Consider the following 14,388-nt stretch of genomic DNA (forward strand, 5'->3'; position numbering starts at 1 on the left):
GGGGGAAATGAGATTTTTTTTCTTGATTCCCCCCCCCCCAAAAAAAAACTAGGTGCGCCCTATGGTCCGGTGCGCCTCATGGAGCGAAAAATACGGTACTTTCGGGGAAAGACGGTAAGTGCAGCACACAAAGGAAGCCTGGAAGACCCTAATGAGATGTAGCACGCAGTTTTCAGCTGCACCTCTCTTTTCACCCAAGGCAGCGGGTGTCGCAATCTCTTCCCCATGCAAAGCCAACATCTCACCCTGTGCAACTGTGGACATAACCACGGAGGGCGTCGAGGAGACCACGGTGGTCACAGCGACCGTGCTGGGAGCGGAGGAAAGGGTGGAGCAGACCCCGGTGGAGGCACTGATAGAGGTGCTGCTGGAGCTGCTAACCAAAGAGGACTGGGAAGCGGTGATGACCACCGGCTGCTTCTGGGTGGTGGAGGCAATGACCGACGTCGGGACAAGCTTGGTGACGGCCGCGTAGTTGTGAGACTTGGAGAGGATGTTGGGGACAAAGGTGGAGCTGGGAGACGTGGTGACGATGATCACCTGGAAAAGAGAGCACACAAAAAGTTTTCGATCATCACCCCTTGTGCCGACAGCCCCTCGCTGGTGTTTTACGGGGTCTGCTCCCCAAAGGAACATTTGTCCATTCAGAGTAAAGGTAACGCTGCTATCGCTCTCAACTGGCTTTGTGACAATAGATCACGTCGCCCAAACTGACTGGTTATTATTGCATTCGCTTATCAATATGCGATTGAATGACAACCTCCAAATTGATGCCGCAGCAGCCAAACGTGGATGAGGCTTGAGGTTCACTAAAACTTACTTACAGCCTGACATTTTTCTTGGGAGCAGCTCTTGAGGTTGCACCCGGAGTCAAGGCTATCTCATTTCCCTGCACAGCTACCCTATGAGACAGGCTGTATGGGAGTTGGCGGCCTGTGACTCTGCCCTATTTCTGGGACCAATCGTGTGCTGGTCCGCAGGCAGCATTATCTTTTGAAATGTGGTGGATGGGGTTTTACTGAAGGGATAAGACATCAGCACATAACAGAGGAACTCAGGGAGAGAAAACGACAAACAATTAAACAGAACTGATGTTGCAGGGTGGGGTCAAAAGCAGTTTCTGGTCTGTAGACTGGGACTGGGCTTAGCCTCTACCCTGGTTTCGGGGTGAAACAGCCTCCCCACATTTGTGAGCGTACTGCAATGCGAGTGGCAAACTTACTGGAGCTCCTCACACTTCTGATTGGCCGGCCCCCGCTATTCTTTCCCAGACTGGGAAAGCCAAAATGGCAACAGAAGGCAGCTCTGAAGGGTCACCTGCCAGAAATATATGCTCCTCAATTTCACAGTGGCTGGGATTGCACAGGAACTGTAGACCAGGCAGCCCCAAACTCAGCCCTCCAGATGTTTTGGGACTACAGTTCCCATCATCCCTGACCACTGGTCCTGTTAGCTAGGGATGATGGGAGTTGTAGTCCCAAAACATCTGGAGGGCCGAGTTGTTGTTGTTTTATTGGAAATTTCAACACAATGGTTTTATCAAAAATACATCATCCACATTATTATTCTTTTCCCCCTCCATTTCCCCCCCCAACAAAAAAACCCAACCTCCCACCCCACCCCCGGACTTCCCTCAGCTCCTTTCTCAACACATATTTCTATCTGCATGTTATAAAATTGCAAAGATCCTCAAGTTGTCTATCTACATATTACAATAAACAGTTTCTTGGAGGGCAGAGTTTGGGGGTGCCTGCTATAGGCTAAGGAAACCTCTCGTTCTAAGCCGCACATACCGAAAAGCCCTACCCACCTTCTGGGTTGTGGTGTTGGTCGTCTGTGTCGACGGCTTCGTGAAGGTGATCTTCACAGGGGACATGTGGGGCGGCAAGGAGTTGGCTATGCTCTGCATGATGCTGCTCATCTTGGGGCTGCCGCTGACAGGCACCGTGATGGTCTTGGTGACCGGCGTGGCGGCCTTGGGGACCTCCTTCAGGAGGACTGGGGAGGAGCTGGAGGAGTTGGTGCGGCGCCGTTTGCGGGGCTTCTCGTCGTCATCTGAGCAGCTCACGCCTGCCAACGAGAGAGACGCTTCAGTCCGGTAGCCTCCCCTGTTCTGATGCACCCAGAGCGCTGCTCAAACCTCCCCAGCCCAAGCTGGCCCACATGCCAAGACACAACCTGTTGACCACTGACCTCATCAACTGCTACTCTCTAGGGGGGAGGTGAGCTCTTAATATGTCACTATATTTGTATTTCAAGTTTGATTTGGTAAATCTCCCCTGGAAAGGCTAATGTTTGGTGCAACAGGTCTGGGAAAATTAATGAGTAGGCACCTAGAATTGTTTCATCGGAACTGAGAGAAAATGGCGGCTGCCAGCAGTGAAAAGACTTTCGGATGGATTTGGCAGAAATACCAGCGTGTGAGGAGATGTTGCATGGACAGAGGCGTATCATACAATTACCGTATTTTTCGCTCTATAACACGCACCAGACCATAACAAGCACGTAGTTTTTAGAGGAGGAAAACAAGAAAAAAAATATTCTAAACGAAATAGTGGATATATGATTTTTGTGCTTCATGCTGTGGCCCCAGACATGTGATCTGACAGTGAGTTTGGAGTAGCCCAATGCAAAAATCCTGAGGATCCATGTGGATCCATGCTTTGTAACCACGGAGGAGGGAAGGAAGGGGAACCATGGATCCTCTGCTCACAACTGCAGCATATCCCCCCCCCCCCCGCAGGCATTCCCTCCATAACACGCACAGACATTTCCCCTTACTTTCTAGGAGGAAAAAAGTGCGTGTTATGGTGCAAGAAATACGGTAAATCCACACAGAAACATATCATTTTACTTCATCTCGCTTGTGGAAACAACTCAGAGGCAGTGAAAGAAGGAAAACAACAGGAAGAATTAAAGGAACAATTAGAAATGACTATTAAAAGCAGCAGAGATATGAGATGATCAGAGCCCCCCCGAACTCGAAGCATGGGAAGCCCCAGCAAAAAATTTATAATTCGGCAGAATATTTGGATTATTTGAAATGTATATGTATAATTTGGAATATTTAATGTGATTTGATTGGATTTTTAAAATGGAAAACTCAATAATTTTTTTTTAAACTGCTACTCTCTAGGTGGTCATTTGGAGACACACCCCCCCCCCCGAGCTGTGGGGCCCTGGAATTTGGCTGCAGGAGACCAGGAGACTGACCAATGCTTACCAATCAGCATCTCTGAATTTACCCATTTACCCATTTACACAGCTCAAACTGCTGGCTGTTTCAAACACATTCTTACATTCATCCATTCATTTTTGCCAAGCCCAAAGGGCGGCTACCAAGGCTTGCAGGACATTGTGAGCAGTGGTGGGGAAGGCCTGGCATATGGCGTTCAAAATCAAAGACCCGTCAGGCCATGCTCGAGACCTCGGCTGCCTCTGGAGGAGCCTGGCCCTCCTTCTCCTCGGTCTCACTTACTCTTGACGTAAACGGCGCTCCCACTTGGCAAGACGACGACGTTGGAAGCCGGGCTGGCGGGTCTGGGGGATTTCACGGTCGCGACGCTGCCGCTCGGGACTGGGGTGGACGTCGGGGTTGAGGTGGTGCTTGTGTAGGAATAGCAAACCACAACTGAAGAGAGTGAGAGAGAAGAATAGGATGATGCGCAAACCGAAGCGTTTTCATCTGCCTACTTCATTCATCTCCAGCCTACACTCCAAGGGGCTAGAGGTGGAATACACACTCTGCCTCCACAATAACCCTGTGAAGTATGTTAGGCTGAGAGGCAGTGACTGGCTCAAGGATACTGCCACCCGTCAGACATCTTGTGGAGGAAGCAAACGATAAAGGGCCTGAGATGATGATCATAGGGTCCAGTTTCGATCATATGGGGAGAAGCAGTCCTGAGCCGTTTAAGACAATACAGGTCAAAACTACCACTTCAAATTGGGCCCGGAAACTAATTGGCAGCCAGTGCAGTTGGGTCAAGGTTGGGGCCTTCTATACAAGTAGTAAGTGGGGCCCTGATATAGGTGACAAAGGTTTAAGGATCGAGAGTCCACAGGAGGCAGTGATGGTTACGATGGCTTTAAAGGAGGATTAGACAAATAAATAATAGCAATAATAATTTATTATTTTTACCCTGCCCATCTGGCTGGGTTTCCCCAGCCACTCTGGGTGGCTTGCAACTGAATATTAAAAACAATACAGCATCAAACATTAAAAACTTCCCTAAACAGGGCTGCCTTCAGTTGTCTTTTGAAAGTAAAATAACTGTTTATTGCCTTGACATCTGCTGGGAGGGGTTTCCACAGGGCAGGCGCCACTACTGGGAAGGCCCTCTGCCTGGTTCCCTGTAACCTCACTTCTCGCAATGAGGGAACCGCCAGGAGGCCCTCGGCACTGGACCTCAGTGCCTGGGCTGGATGATGGAGGTGGAGACGCTCCTTCAGGTATACGGGGCCTTTGAGACAGTTTAGGTCTTTCAAGGTCAGCACCAACACTTTGAATTGTGCTCGGAAACGTACTGGGAGCCAATGTAGGTCTTTCAGGACCGGTGTTACGTGGTTTCAGTGGCCGCTCCCAGTCACCAGTCTAGCTGCCGCATTCTGGATTAGTTGCAGTTTCCGAGTCACCTTCAAAGGTAGCTCCACGTAGAGCGTGTTGCAGTAGTCCAAGCGGGAGATAACTAGAGCATGCACCACTCTGATGAGACAAATTTCTGGAGGAGAGGGCTATTGATGGCTGCTGGCCATGAGGGCTCTGCCCTGCCTCCACAGCTGGAGGCAGCAATGCTTTTGAATGCCCAGTTGCTGGAAACTTGTGGATTTCCCACAGGCATTTGTGAGAACAGGAAGCCATTAGTTTGATCCAGAAGGCTTCTCTTATGTTCACCAGGGTTGCTGGGATCTGTATGCCAGCAACAGCTTGGGGAAGAGAGGTTCCCCATCCCCAGTTGAAGGCCTAAGCACAGTGTCCCTTTCGAAGCATTAAGAGCATCCTTCTCCCATTCCCAATATCCGAAAGAGAGGAAGGCCACCTACCCTCACCTTCTTTGCTTCCTGTCTCTGCTGGGGAAGGGAGGGCTGCGTTGTGCTGGAGCGCCGCGTTGGCAACAGCGTTTGCCGTGACGGTGAAAGCGGTTTGGGGAACCAGCCGGGGCATCAGAGGGATGAGGCGGCGGCCTTCAATAGACCACTCAGAAGAGCTGTTGGGCCCGGACATACTAAGGAGAAACACGCAGGTCTGTAAACTGTCCGTTCCAAGTCATTCTCCCATTCCTAAATAGGTCTTTCAAACCAGAAAATCTCTCTCCAGACAGGTGTTGTGAACCTCCCCGAATCCACCGTCCGGTGGGGTGGACTGTAAATTCACCCAGAAATGGAAAACGTCTAGCTACTGGGTAGAGCACACACTTTGTTGACAGTCCCAGACCCTAGAACCTTCTGCTCAAAATGGATCTCCATCATAGCTGTCAACGTTTCCCCTTTTTTAAGGGAAATTCCCTTACTCCGAATAAGATTCCTCGCAAGGAAAGGGAAATGTTGACAGCTATGATCTCCATTAGCAAGGCCTCTGACCGAAACCTTGGTGAGAGGTCAAAGTATAATTTACTGGGTGAAAGAGACCAATGGGCTCATTCAGAATATGGCCATTTCATGGGAGGGGAAGGGTCCATAGCTCGGATGCAGGGCACCAGTTTTGGATGTGGAAGGTCCCTCACTTTTCCGGTTAAAAGGATCAGGTCACAGGTGCTGAGCGCTTTTTTAATTTTTGAGATATTCCAAGAGGGAATTGATCAAGTCCAAATGTACTGGGTCCTAGTCCTTCAGTGAATACACCATAGTTTAAACGTGTACTGTTTAGCAGATTGCAAGTGTCAATTACCACGGGGCAAAATACACTGAAAAGAGAGATCTAGAGATGTCCCTTTTTATTACGAGAGTAGGTTTGAAAGAACCAGAAGCAGTGTTCTTGCAGAAAAACTGGCCCATTGGAGTTAACCAGAGTTGGAGCCAAGCAAGGGTAATGCTAATGACAGTTCTCCATCATTTCTCCTCTAAAAAAGTCACCGCCTATCACTCAAACCTCATTCTGGAAGGACATAGCTGTATGTATTTAGCTTATGTTCTCACCCTTCCTAAAACCTGCTCCTGAGGTTCAGTTGGCTTTTACCAGGGGCCGAGCCTTTAGTGTGGCAAGTGCTGGGTCTGCAAAACTCCTTGCCACTAGAGGTTCAGCAGGAACCATCCTTCCTCATTTTCAGACACCTTCTAAAAACTGTATTATTCAGATGGGCCTTTTGAACCGAAGATTCCTCGTCCACCAGCTCTCACAGGTGTGCCTGCCTTTTTTTAAAATTGTAATACTGTTACACCTTGTGATATTTTATATGAAAACGTGGCTTATAAAAACAAACAAATAAAGCAATTGCATAGCAACTCATTCTTTCCAAATCCCAAATATGCAGTGTTATTTTTGTGATATTACCTGTTCATGCACGGCTGCAGGTTTAACTTCTGAAAACCAAAGGTGGTATTCTATTTGTTCATCTCAGACATTTGTATATCACTTAATAGTTTGCATTTCTTGATTAAAAAAAAAACTTAAAGGGATTATAATACGTCCCCCTCCTTACTTGTGAGCAATCGTCGTCAATCGCTCATCATTGACAGCCCTTCGAACTTCAGCTCGATGCCTTTCTGTTGAAATGCTGTTGAAAGACACCGAAGTGTTAGACACAGAGGTACAAGCCAGAAGGCTTTGAAGGCCTTAAAAATCAAAGTGAAATGGATAGCTGTCAAAAGCAATGCTATAATGGAGCTTAATTAGCCTTGCCAGCAGAGACTGGTTCAACTGTCCAGACTTCAATGCGATATATATCGTCCCCCAATGCCCTTCTGTTTCGTCAGACAAACAAGCTTGTCTCTGCACAAAATTAACGAGCGGAACAAACCTAACATTCAATAGCCCAGGGCACTCTGTGGCCAACTTGGAAGTCATCATTTTTCAGCAAAAGAGCATCCCTGAGATTGCTCAACTGGAGTTCTGAAAATACATTTCAGTCTATGCATTTTGTGGACCTTTATCGAGACCAAGTTTTTATTCCCCATCTAGTCTTCTTGAGTACCATGTGGTCCCTTTCTCCTCAAATGAACTTCTGCAAGTTTCCATCGTCATCAACAACACAGCCAGAGAGTGGATAGTATCCAACGTAGTGCAAAATACCGCATTCCGTCAATGTAAAGATTTCTGCTTGCGCCCCCAAATCTGTTCTGGGGTTTCCGCCAACCCTCTGGAGCAGATCTGGAAAGGGCACAGGGTGCACATGGGGAAAGGAGGGCGAGAAATTATCGCTGCAGAAGCATAAATCCTTGCACTGACAGAACCACTGGATACTGCTGACTGCGTTTGGGAAATAAATAGACACCATGGTTTGCCAAGGATTCACCATCCTTAACGGACACTGTCTTCCTTTATATTGTAACTGATGGTCATGTTTAATTTTCTCAAGGTCAGCAACAAAGACGGTACCCACTGGGAGCAGACAGCTGCATTTAACATCTTCTAAAAAGCATTTTGCCCTGAATTGGCTTTATGCTGCACTGGCTGCTGTTTTTGTTTTCTCCTGTGGTGTGTTATCTTATTATGTTATTTTAATTGACCATTGTGCATGCCACACTATATATTACTTAAAGGGGAGGTTCTAAATTTAATAAGGAGAAGCTTTCATACAGCATATGGCAAGTCAGGCACTGTATCAATAAATAGGAAAGAAAAGAATAGCAGGGCCTTTTCGGTGATGGCGCTTGTTCTGCGGAGCTCTCTGCTACCTTCTATTGAAAATAACAGCAATCCACATGGAAAGATGGAAATGTTTTTAATTGTTTTTATTTTTCTGTATTTTGTATTCTCTGTTTCTTTTTTTTCCTTTTTATCTTTTTTCTTTTCTTTTTTTTTTGTTTTTTTCTCTCACATTTTTGTAACTTTTTTGAACTTTAATAAATATTATTTAAAAAAAAAGAAAAAAGAAAATAACAGCAATCCAGTGCAAACTAAGCTATTCTGCCAGTCCGTTGGCTGTTAGATATATGTGTTTATTTTTTTGGTGCTGTTCGTTGCAGCTTTTAAACTTGCATGAATTAATGGGTTTCAAGCATTTAAGGTTTGTAGTACTTTGTTGTATTGCAAGCCACTCCTTGTGGGGTTGAATGGACAGGGCACAAATCAGAATGTTCCATCTACCTAAGCACTTTGGAGAGTTCTCCAAGGATGTCTTTCTTTTCCTTTGTGAGATCCCCCTGAGCGCGCAAGGCACTGATGACACCGGCATATGCCTCCAATTCTATAAAAGAAAGGAGAAAGATTAAAAGTAAACAATACATGGGAGGGGGGAAGAGAGATCAATAAAAAGATCACAGAACCATAGAGTTGTAAGGGACCTCAGAAGCCCTCTAGTCTAACCACGTGCGGAAAAATCTGCCTCTGCAACATCAGGGGGGAGCCTATGGCCCTCAAAGTATTACCAGCCTATGATTCCCATTGCCTCTAACCACTGGTCATGCTGGTCGGGGATGAAGGAGTCCCCCAACATCTGCAGGGCCATAGGTTCACTACCCGTGATCTCTGGCATCCCTGATAAGTGGCTGTCCAGCTTATGACTGGAAACCTTTAATGAAGGGAAAATACAGTAGTGGGAAAAGTTTCACCACATGCTTGCTGTCACTAACACAACATAATAACCAAAAAGGGGACAGCAAGCCTCAAAGCTTTGCTGATTAACTTAGTGTCAGCTAGCACAGGGAAAAGTCCCTCATGAGTAACGATACAGAGACTTACTACTAACATCGATTAAGATGAAACACATTTTTGGGGGTCCTCTAGCATTACCCTAGAAGGTTCCCTCATTCATACAGCAACAGCCAAGGCAACATTTTTCCACCTTCGCCGCATCATGCAGTTTGTCCCTTACCTTTCCCGCCCCGACCTGGCCACAGTGATCCATGCGACGGTCACCTCCAGGCTTGACTACTGTAATTCGCTCTATGCGGGGCTGCCCTTGAAGCTCCAGCGGGTGCAGAATGCTGCAGCAAGGCTCCTCACAGGGTCTCTGCCATGGGAGCATATTCACCCAGTGCTTTTCCAGCTGCACTGGCTCCCGGTGGAGTACAGGGTCAGATTTAAGGTGCTGCTTTTGACCTTTAAAGCCCTTCACGGCCTAGGACCCTCGTACCTACGGCCCTATGCCCCACAGAGGACATTAAGGTCCATAAATAGCAACACCCTAGAGGTCCCGAGCCCTAAGGAAGTCAGATAAGCCTCAACCAGAGCCAGGGCCTTTTCAACACTGGCTCCGGCCTGGTGGAACGCTCTGTCTCATGAGACCAGGGCCCTGCGGGATCTGATTTCTTTCCGCAGGGCCTGTAAGACAGAGTTGTTCCGCCTGGCCTTTGGCTTAGAATCAGTTTGATTCCCTCCCCCTCTTTCTTTCTCCTTTCACCTCCTGTGAAGAGGTAGCATCCTAAAGTTTTAATGTTGTATTTTAATCTTTTTTAAATTGTATTTTAATCAACTTGTTTTTATTATTGGTTGTTAGCCTCCCTGAGCCCGGTCTTGGCTGGGGGGCGGGCAAGGGTATAAATAAATTATTATTATTATTATTCCTACAGTCCATCTTGGGGACCCAGATCTCATTCAGACATGTGTAGCCAGTGTCAGGTCAGTGTAAAGAAGACGACCCGTCCCCCCCAGCAAAGAACCCCATAGGCATACCGAGTTTGCGAAGGATCCTTTTGCATTCATCCCTGCTGAGATCCAGCAGGGTCGGCCACACCACAGGCATTGTTCCCCGGTCGGTTTGCTCCCACGGAGCTCAGCCTCCCTGCAAATGGACACAAATCAAAGGAAGAGAAAAGCAGGCTGACGTTGCAGATTCCAAACGCTAACCCACCAGAGCAATACCAGGCACCTGTGCCACTTGGAGGGGGGACCAAAGTTTGAAGAATTTAACAGTGGTTAACAAAGTCCCTGGTGCACAAAGGTAAAGAGTCTCTCTGCCTCGCTTTCCCCAAGGGCATGTTGGGACTAGAAGGAAGTGGGCTGCAGAAATCTGGCCTGTGTAGACTCTCTGGGACTGTGGAACCACCTCAAAAGGGGTATGTTCCATAAAAACTTGAGTTAGAGAACACAGGAAGTTGGCCTTATACTGGGACAGACCATTGGTCCGCCTAGCTCAGTTACCAATATATAGACAACTGTGGCCAGATTCTCTCTCTATCCAGGAATGGGCACAGACGTAAAGTAAGTCACTTTCATTATCCTCCAAACTGCAGATAGGAAGACAGAGGCAGAGATGCAGAGAGAAAGAGACAGAGCGAAATTGGCTTGACTAAGGCCACCATGTGAATTCATGATAGAGGCAAGATCTGAACTGGGACTTCATCATTCATGGCTCAGTCTATGAGCCTCTATGCTACACCAGGTCACAAGCCAGGAAGGGGACTGGGGCACATGAGAGGAGGAAGAGGAAATCAAGTCATAAGCTCAGGGAACAAATGGCTGCTACACCCACAAACAGAAATTGTGATCCGTCCTTTGTACAGTGGACGCTCGGGTTGCGAACGTGATCCATGCGGGATGCACGTTTGCAACCTGCAGCGTTCGCGATCCATGGCTGTGCACATGCGGGTTACGATTTGGCACTTCTGTGCATGCGCAAAGCACGATTTAGCGCTTCTGCACATACGCGACCGCCAAAACTCAGAAGTAACCCATTCCGATACTTCCGGGTTTCAGCGGTCCGCAACCCGAAAAAACGCAACCTGAAGCAGCTGTAACCCGAGGTATGACTGTACAGTACTGAGATTTCTCTGTTTGTGCAGTTTAAATGCTGTGCCTTCAACCTATGTTTATTTTCCCAGGGCAGCTAGCAGAGCAGTAAAAACAAGAAGCGTACTGTTTAAAATAAATATGAAGCATTAAAAATTAATGCAGCAAATTAAAACAAACTAAACAAAAAATAATGGATTTACCTAGAGCAGGAGGGCGGGATTGTTTGTCTCTTTAGAGCTTTTCATTGGGTTGGTTATATTATATACTAGATTAGATTGTAAAGCCGGAATGGCAAATCAGTGGGCCTCAAACTTCCATCAGCCCCAGATCAGGAGGTGGTGGTGATGGCAGTTGCAGTCCTGCTTTGTTGTGCAGGGTCACGCGTCCCTAATTTTCTTTCCTTTAATTCCCACACAGACACTTCATGTAGAAAATATATATACCATTGCTTCTTGTTCATGTACCATCATCATGCTTATTTCTGCTCAATCGGAGGCGGGAGGTCAGAGGGGTCAGATTGGAGCAGGAACAGCCGGTGCATTCGTTTATCAGAAGTGAAAAACTGGGCTGCTCTGAAACACCAAAAGACTCAATTCTAAACCAATTAAGAAATCAAATCCCCAAACAATCAATTATTTACAGCCAACAACGTTGAGCAAATAAAACACTGGTGCAAATGAGATGCAGGGGATTTAACAGGCCTTGCCTGCCTTTTATCTCAAAACTCAGGGGGGTGGGAGGGGGGAGAGAACTAGGGAGTTATAATATTTCTTAAGAGGAAATTAAAGGCATATATAACACGGAGAGAGAAAATGGAGGTGATGAGACTGTTGCTGTTTTTGAAATGGTGCTCCAATGGTGCTTTAGGTTAGGTCAACCTAAAAGACCTGTTTTACATGGCACCAAAGACTCCCAAAGTGTTGGGGAAGAAAGGAGACCCATCTCACGTCCGCTCATCTTACTTGGACCCCCGAGACGGCAAAAGAAAAAGAAAAAAAAACCCTCACAAAACTAGCCACTGGAATGCAGGAAGGAAATGCCAGCAACAGGGCCGATGCTGAATGGTAAGAGCTGGAAAGGTCATCTAAGGCCATCTAGCCCAAAGCCCCGGCTCACGGCAGAAGTCTGCAACTGCGGCATCCCTGGCAGATTGTCATCAACCTTCTGTCTGGTTCAAAACCACAAGTGAAAAAGAGCCCATCGCCTCCTGAAGATGACCGTTCCACAGCTGAATAGTTCATACCATTAGCAGGTTCCCCCTAATGCTTAGGCAAAATCAGATTCCCTGCTATCTTCCACCCATTTGGTCTGGTCTGGAGCAACAAGTTTGCTCCACCCTCTGCATGATGGTCCTCCAGGTAAGGACCTCTTGACCAGTTCTCCCCTTAAACTTTTGTTCTCCAGATGAAAACCATGCCCAGCTTTTTCAACCGCTCCCCCTAGGACTTTGGCTTCCAGATACAGCAGCATCCTAGTCTCCCCCTCTGGACACGCTCCCTCCTAACCCGACTCTGTCTGCAGGACACACGACAACATCAGGACTGTTGCCCTACAAAACTCTGAGGAAAGCCAGTGCCAAGTGTCTCATGGCAGGGAAGGATCTGTTCATTAATTTTATTAAGACAGCAGATTCGAGGCAGCACACGAGAAAAAAAAAACAGAATGCATCAATAGAGGCGAAATACAATACAAAAGAAACATAGCTGAAAATCGGGCAGTGGGGCGCAAGCCAGGGCAGTGTGTATGGAGGTCCTAGACTGCCCAGATGACAGGGCACCCCTCTCAGCCTCGCTGATGTGGTCCAAAGGAAAGGCAAGCCATTCGTTAGGCACCAGCTTGGCAGCAGCGGTTGCCAGAAAGAGTACAAGTACCATCCAACCATCCTAGGGACTCCACTCCCGATTCGTGTAGGGTTTTTACTCCCTAGCCTTTTCTTCTCCCGAGATATGCCGCAAGACAGAAGAGGTTTAGGATCAGAGCTTTCCTTCCTTCTCCAAGATGGGCTCCTTTCCCAGGAAGACAAGCCCCCAACTGCCCCTCACTTTCCTCTACAGCAGAGGTTGTCAACCTGGTCCCTACCGCCCACTAGTGGGCAATTCAGGATTCTAGGTGGGCGGTAGGGGGTTCTACGGCACAAGCTGAATCCTCCTTCCGTCAAGCACTGGTGGGAGTAAAGGGAATTGAATTTCATTATTTCGGTCACAGACCAGCCCACATACAATATCAAGGAAGTCATAAAACACGATAGGGATACATTTGAATTTGGAATTACCGTATTTTTCCCTCTATAACACGCAGATTTTTTCTCCTAAAAAGGAAGGGGAAATGTCTGTGCGTGTTATTGAGCGAATGTGTGGTCCCTGGAGCCAAATGGCAAAAAAAATCAGGCAAAAATCAAATCGCGCGTCTCGGAGAAGGGAAACCTGAAAAGAGGAAGTGGCTGCTTTCCTGCATTCTGCCTCAGGGTCTTACTGCCCACCCTCCTCTGTTTCCTTGCTGTGTTTGCTCAAACGGAACAAAGAGCAGGGAAAGCCCCTCCCCTCCAGGCAAGCAGAGTGTCGTCTCTGTGCTCCGGTGCTGCTGAAAACATGCAGGAGGGAGGGAGGGAGAGAGAGAGAGAGAGAGAGAGAGAGAGAGAGAGAGCTGGCTGGCTTGGGTGGGTAGGTGAGGGAAAACTTTTGCCTTCCTTTCCTCCCTCCCGTTATACCCCTCTCCTGCATTCTTAGCCAGCTGCTTCTCTGCACACCCCTCTCGTGCTCCTTGTCCATTCTGTATTTTTCCTTCCTTCCCCACTTAAAATGTGGTTAAAAAGCATGGATCCACATGGATCCTCAGGATCTTTGCATTGGGTCACCCCAAATTCACCATCAGAGCACATAGCATGTCCATGGCTACAGCCTGCCCCCCCCAAAAATCACACACCCACTGTTGCCTGGGGCTGCAATGGTGCAAAAACGTGGTTACAAAGCATGGATCCACAGGGATTCTCAGGATTTTTGCATTGGGTCACCCCAAATTCACCATCAGATCACATGTCTGTGGCCACAGCATGAAGCACAAAAATGATACATCCACTGTTTCATTCAGAATGTTTTTTCCCTTGTTTTCCTCCTCTAAAAACGATGTGCGTGTTATGGTCAGGTGCGTGTTATCGAGCGAAAAATACGGTAGGTATAACAGGGACACTACAAATATAGCAACAGTTAAAAAATACATAAATTAAAACTTAGTCACTAACATAGAACCTAAAATTATCATTTAAGGCCTTAATCATTATGATAGCACAGCTTGTTCCCTAAGTTTTATGGCAATCACACAGAATTTGGCTACCCTTAACGTGATCTCAGGATCCCTGTCCTCTACCAGGGATTTAAGACATTGAAGTTCAGACTCATTTGGAGATTTTTGCATAGCAGGAGTGATAAATACCGAGCATATATCCCCATAGAAACGGCAGCGTAACAAGGCATGAGAGACAGTTTCTACCTCCATCAAGCAGCAGGGGCAGACTCGTTCCGCGTATGGTTTACCGTTGAACCTGCCCTGCAATAAGGCAG

At 47.3% G+C, this 14,388-nt stretch overlaps 2 protein-coding genes across 14 annotated transcripts in view; one reads left to right on the forward strand and one right to left on the reverse strand.

The window, feature by feature from the left end:
- The window catches only part of LOC310761832 (retinal guanylyl cyclase 2-like), a gene marked incomplete at its 5' end in the record, with an annotated part of 299,090 nt that overhangs the window by 149,193 nt on the left and 135,509 nt on the right, over positions 1–14,388 (forward strand). The window lies entirely within an intron of this gene.
- EMSY (EMSY transcriptional repressor, BRCA2 interacting) overlaps positions 1–14,388 on the reverse strand; it is a 44,392-nt gene that overhangs the window by 25,568 nt on the left and 4,436 nt on the right. For 6 of the 13 annotated variants that reach the window (XR_014547106.1, XR_014547107.1, XM_083609561.1 and 3 more), the window contains exons 2-8: positions 9,773–9,881; positions 8,246–8,345; positions 6,639–6,713; positions 5,044–5,225; positions 3,479–3,631; positions 1,811–2,070; positions 246–540 (exon numbers count right to left, since the gene is read on the reverse strand). Coding sequence is in view for 10 of the 13 variants with exons in the window: in XM_083609561.1 (XP_083465687.1) it covers positions 246–540; positions 1,811–2,070; positions 3,479–3,631; positions 5,044–5,225; positions 6,639–6,713; positions 8,246–8,345; positions 9,773–9,842 (1,135 nt within the window). In the remaining 3 variants the exon portion in view is untranslated. Of the gene's footprint in view, positions 1–245; positions 541–1,810; positions 2,071–3,478; positions 3,632–5,043; positions 5,226–6,638; positions 6,714–8,245; positions 8,346–9,772; positions 9,882–11,274; positions 11,404–14,388 lie in introns of all 13 variants that reach the window. The other 7 variants (XR_014547105.1, XM_083609565.1, XM_083609562.1 and 4 more) reach the window with 3 other exon arrangements.

This window comes from Podarcis filfolensis (assembly GCF_964270895.1).
Source record: "Podarcis filfolensis genome assembly, chromosome: 4".
Classification (NCBI taxonomy): domain Eukaryota; kingdom Metazoa; phylum Chordata; class Lepidosauria; order Squamata; family Lacertidae; genus Podarcis; species Podarcis filfolensis.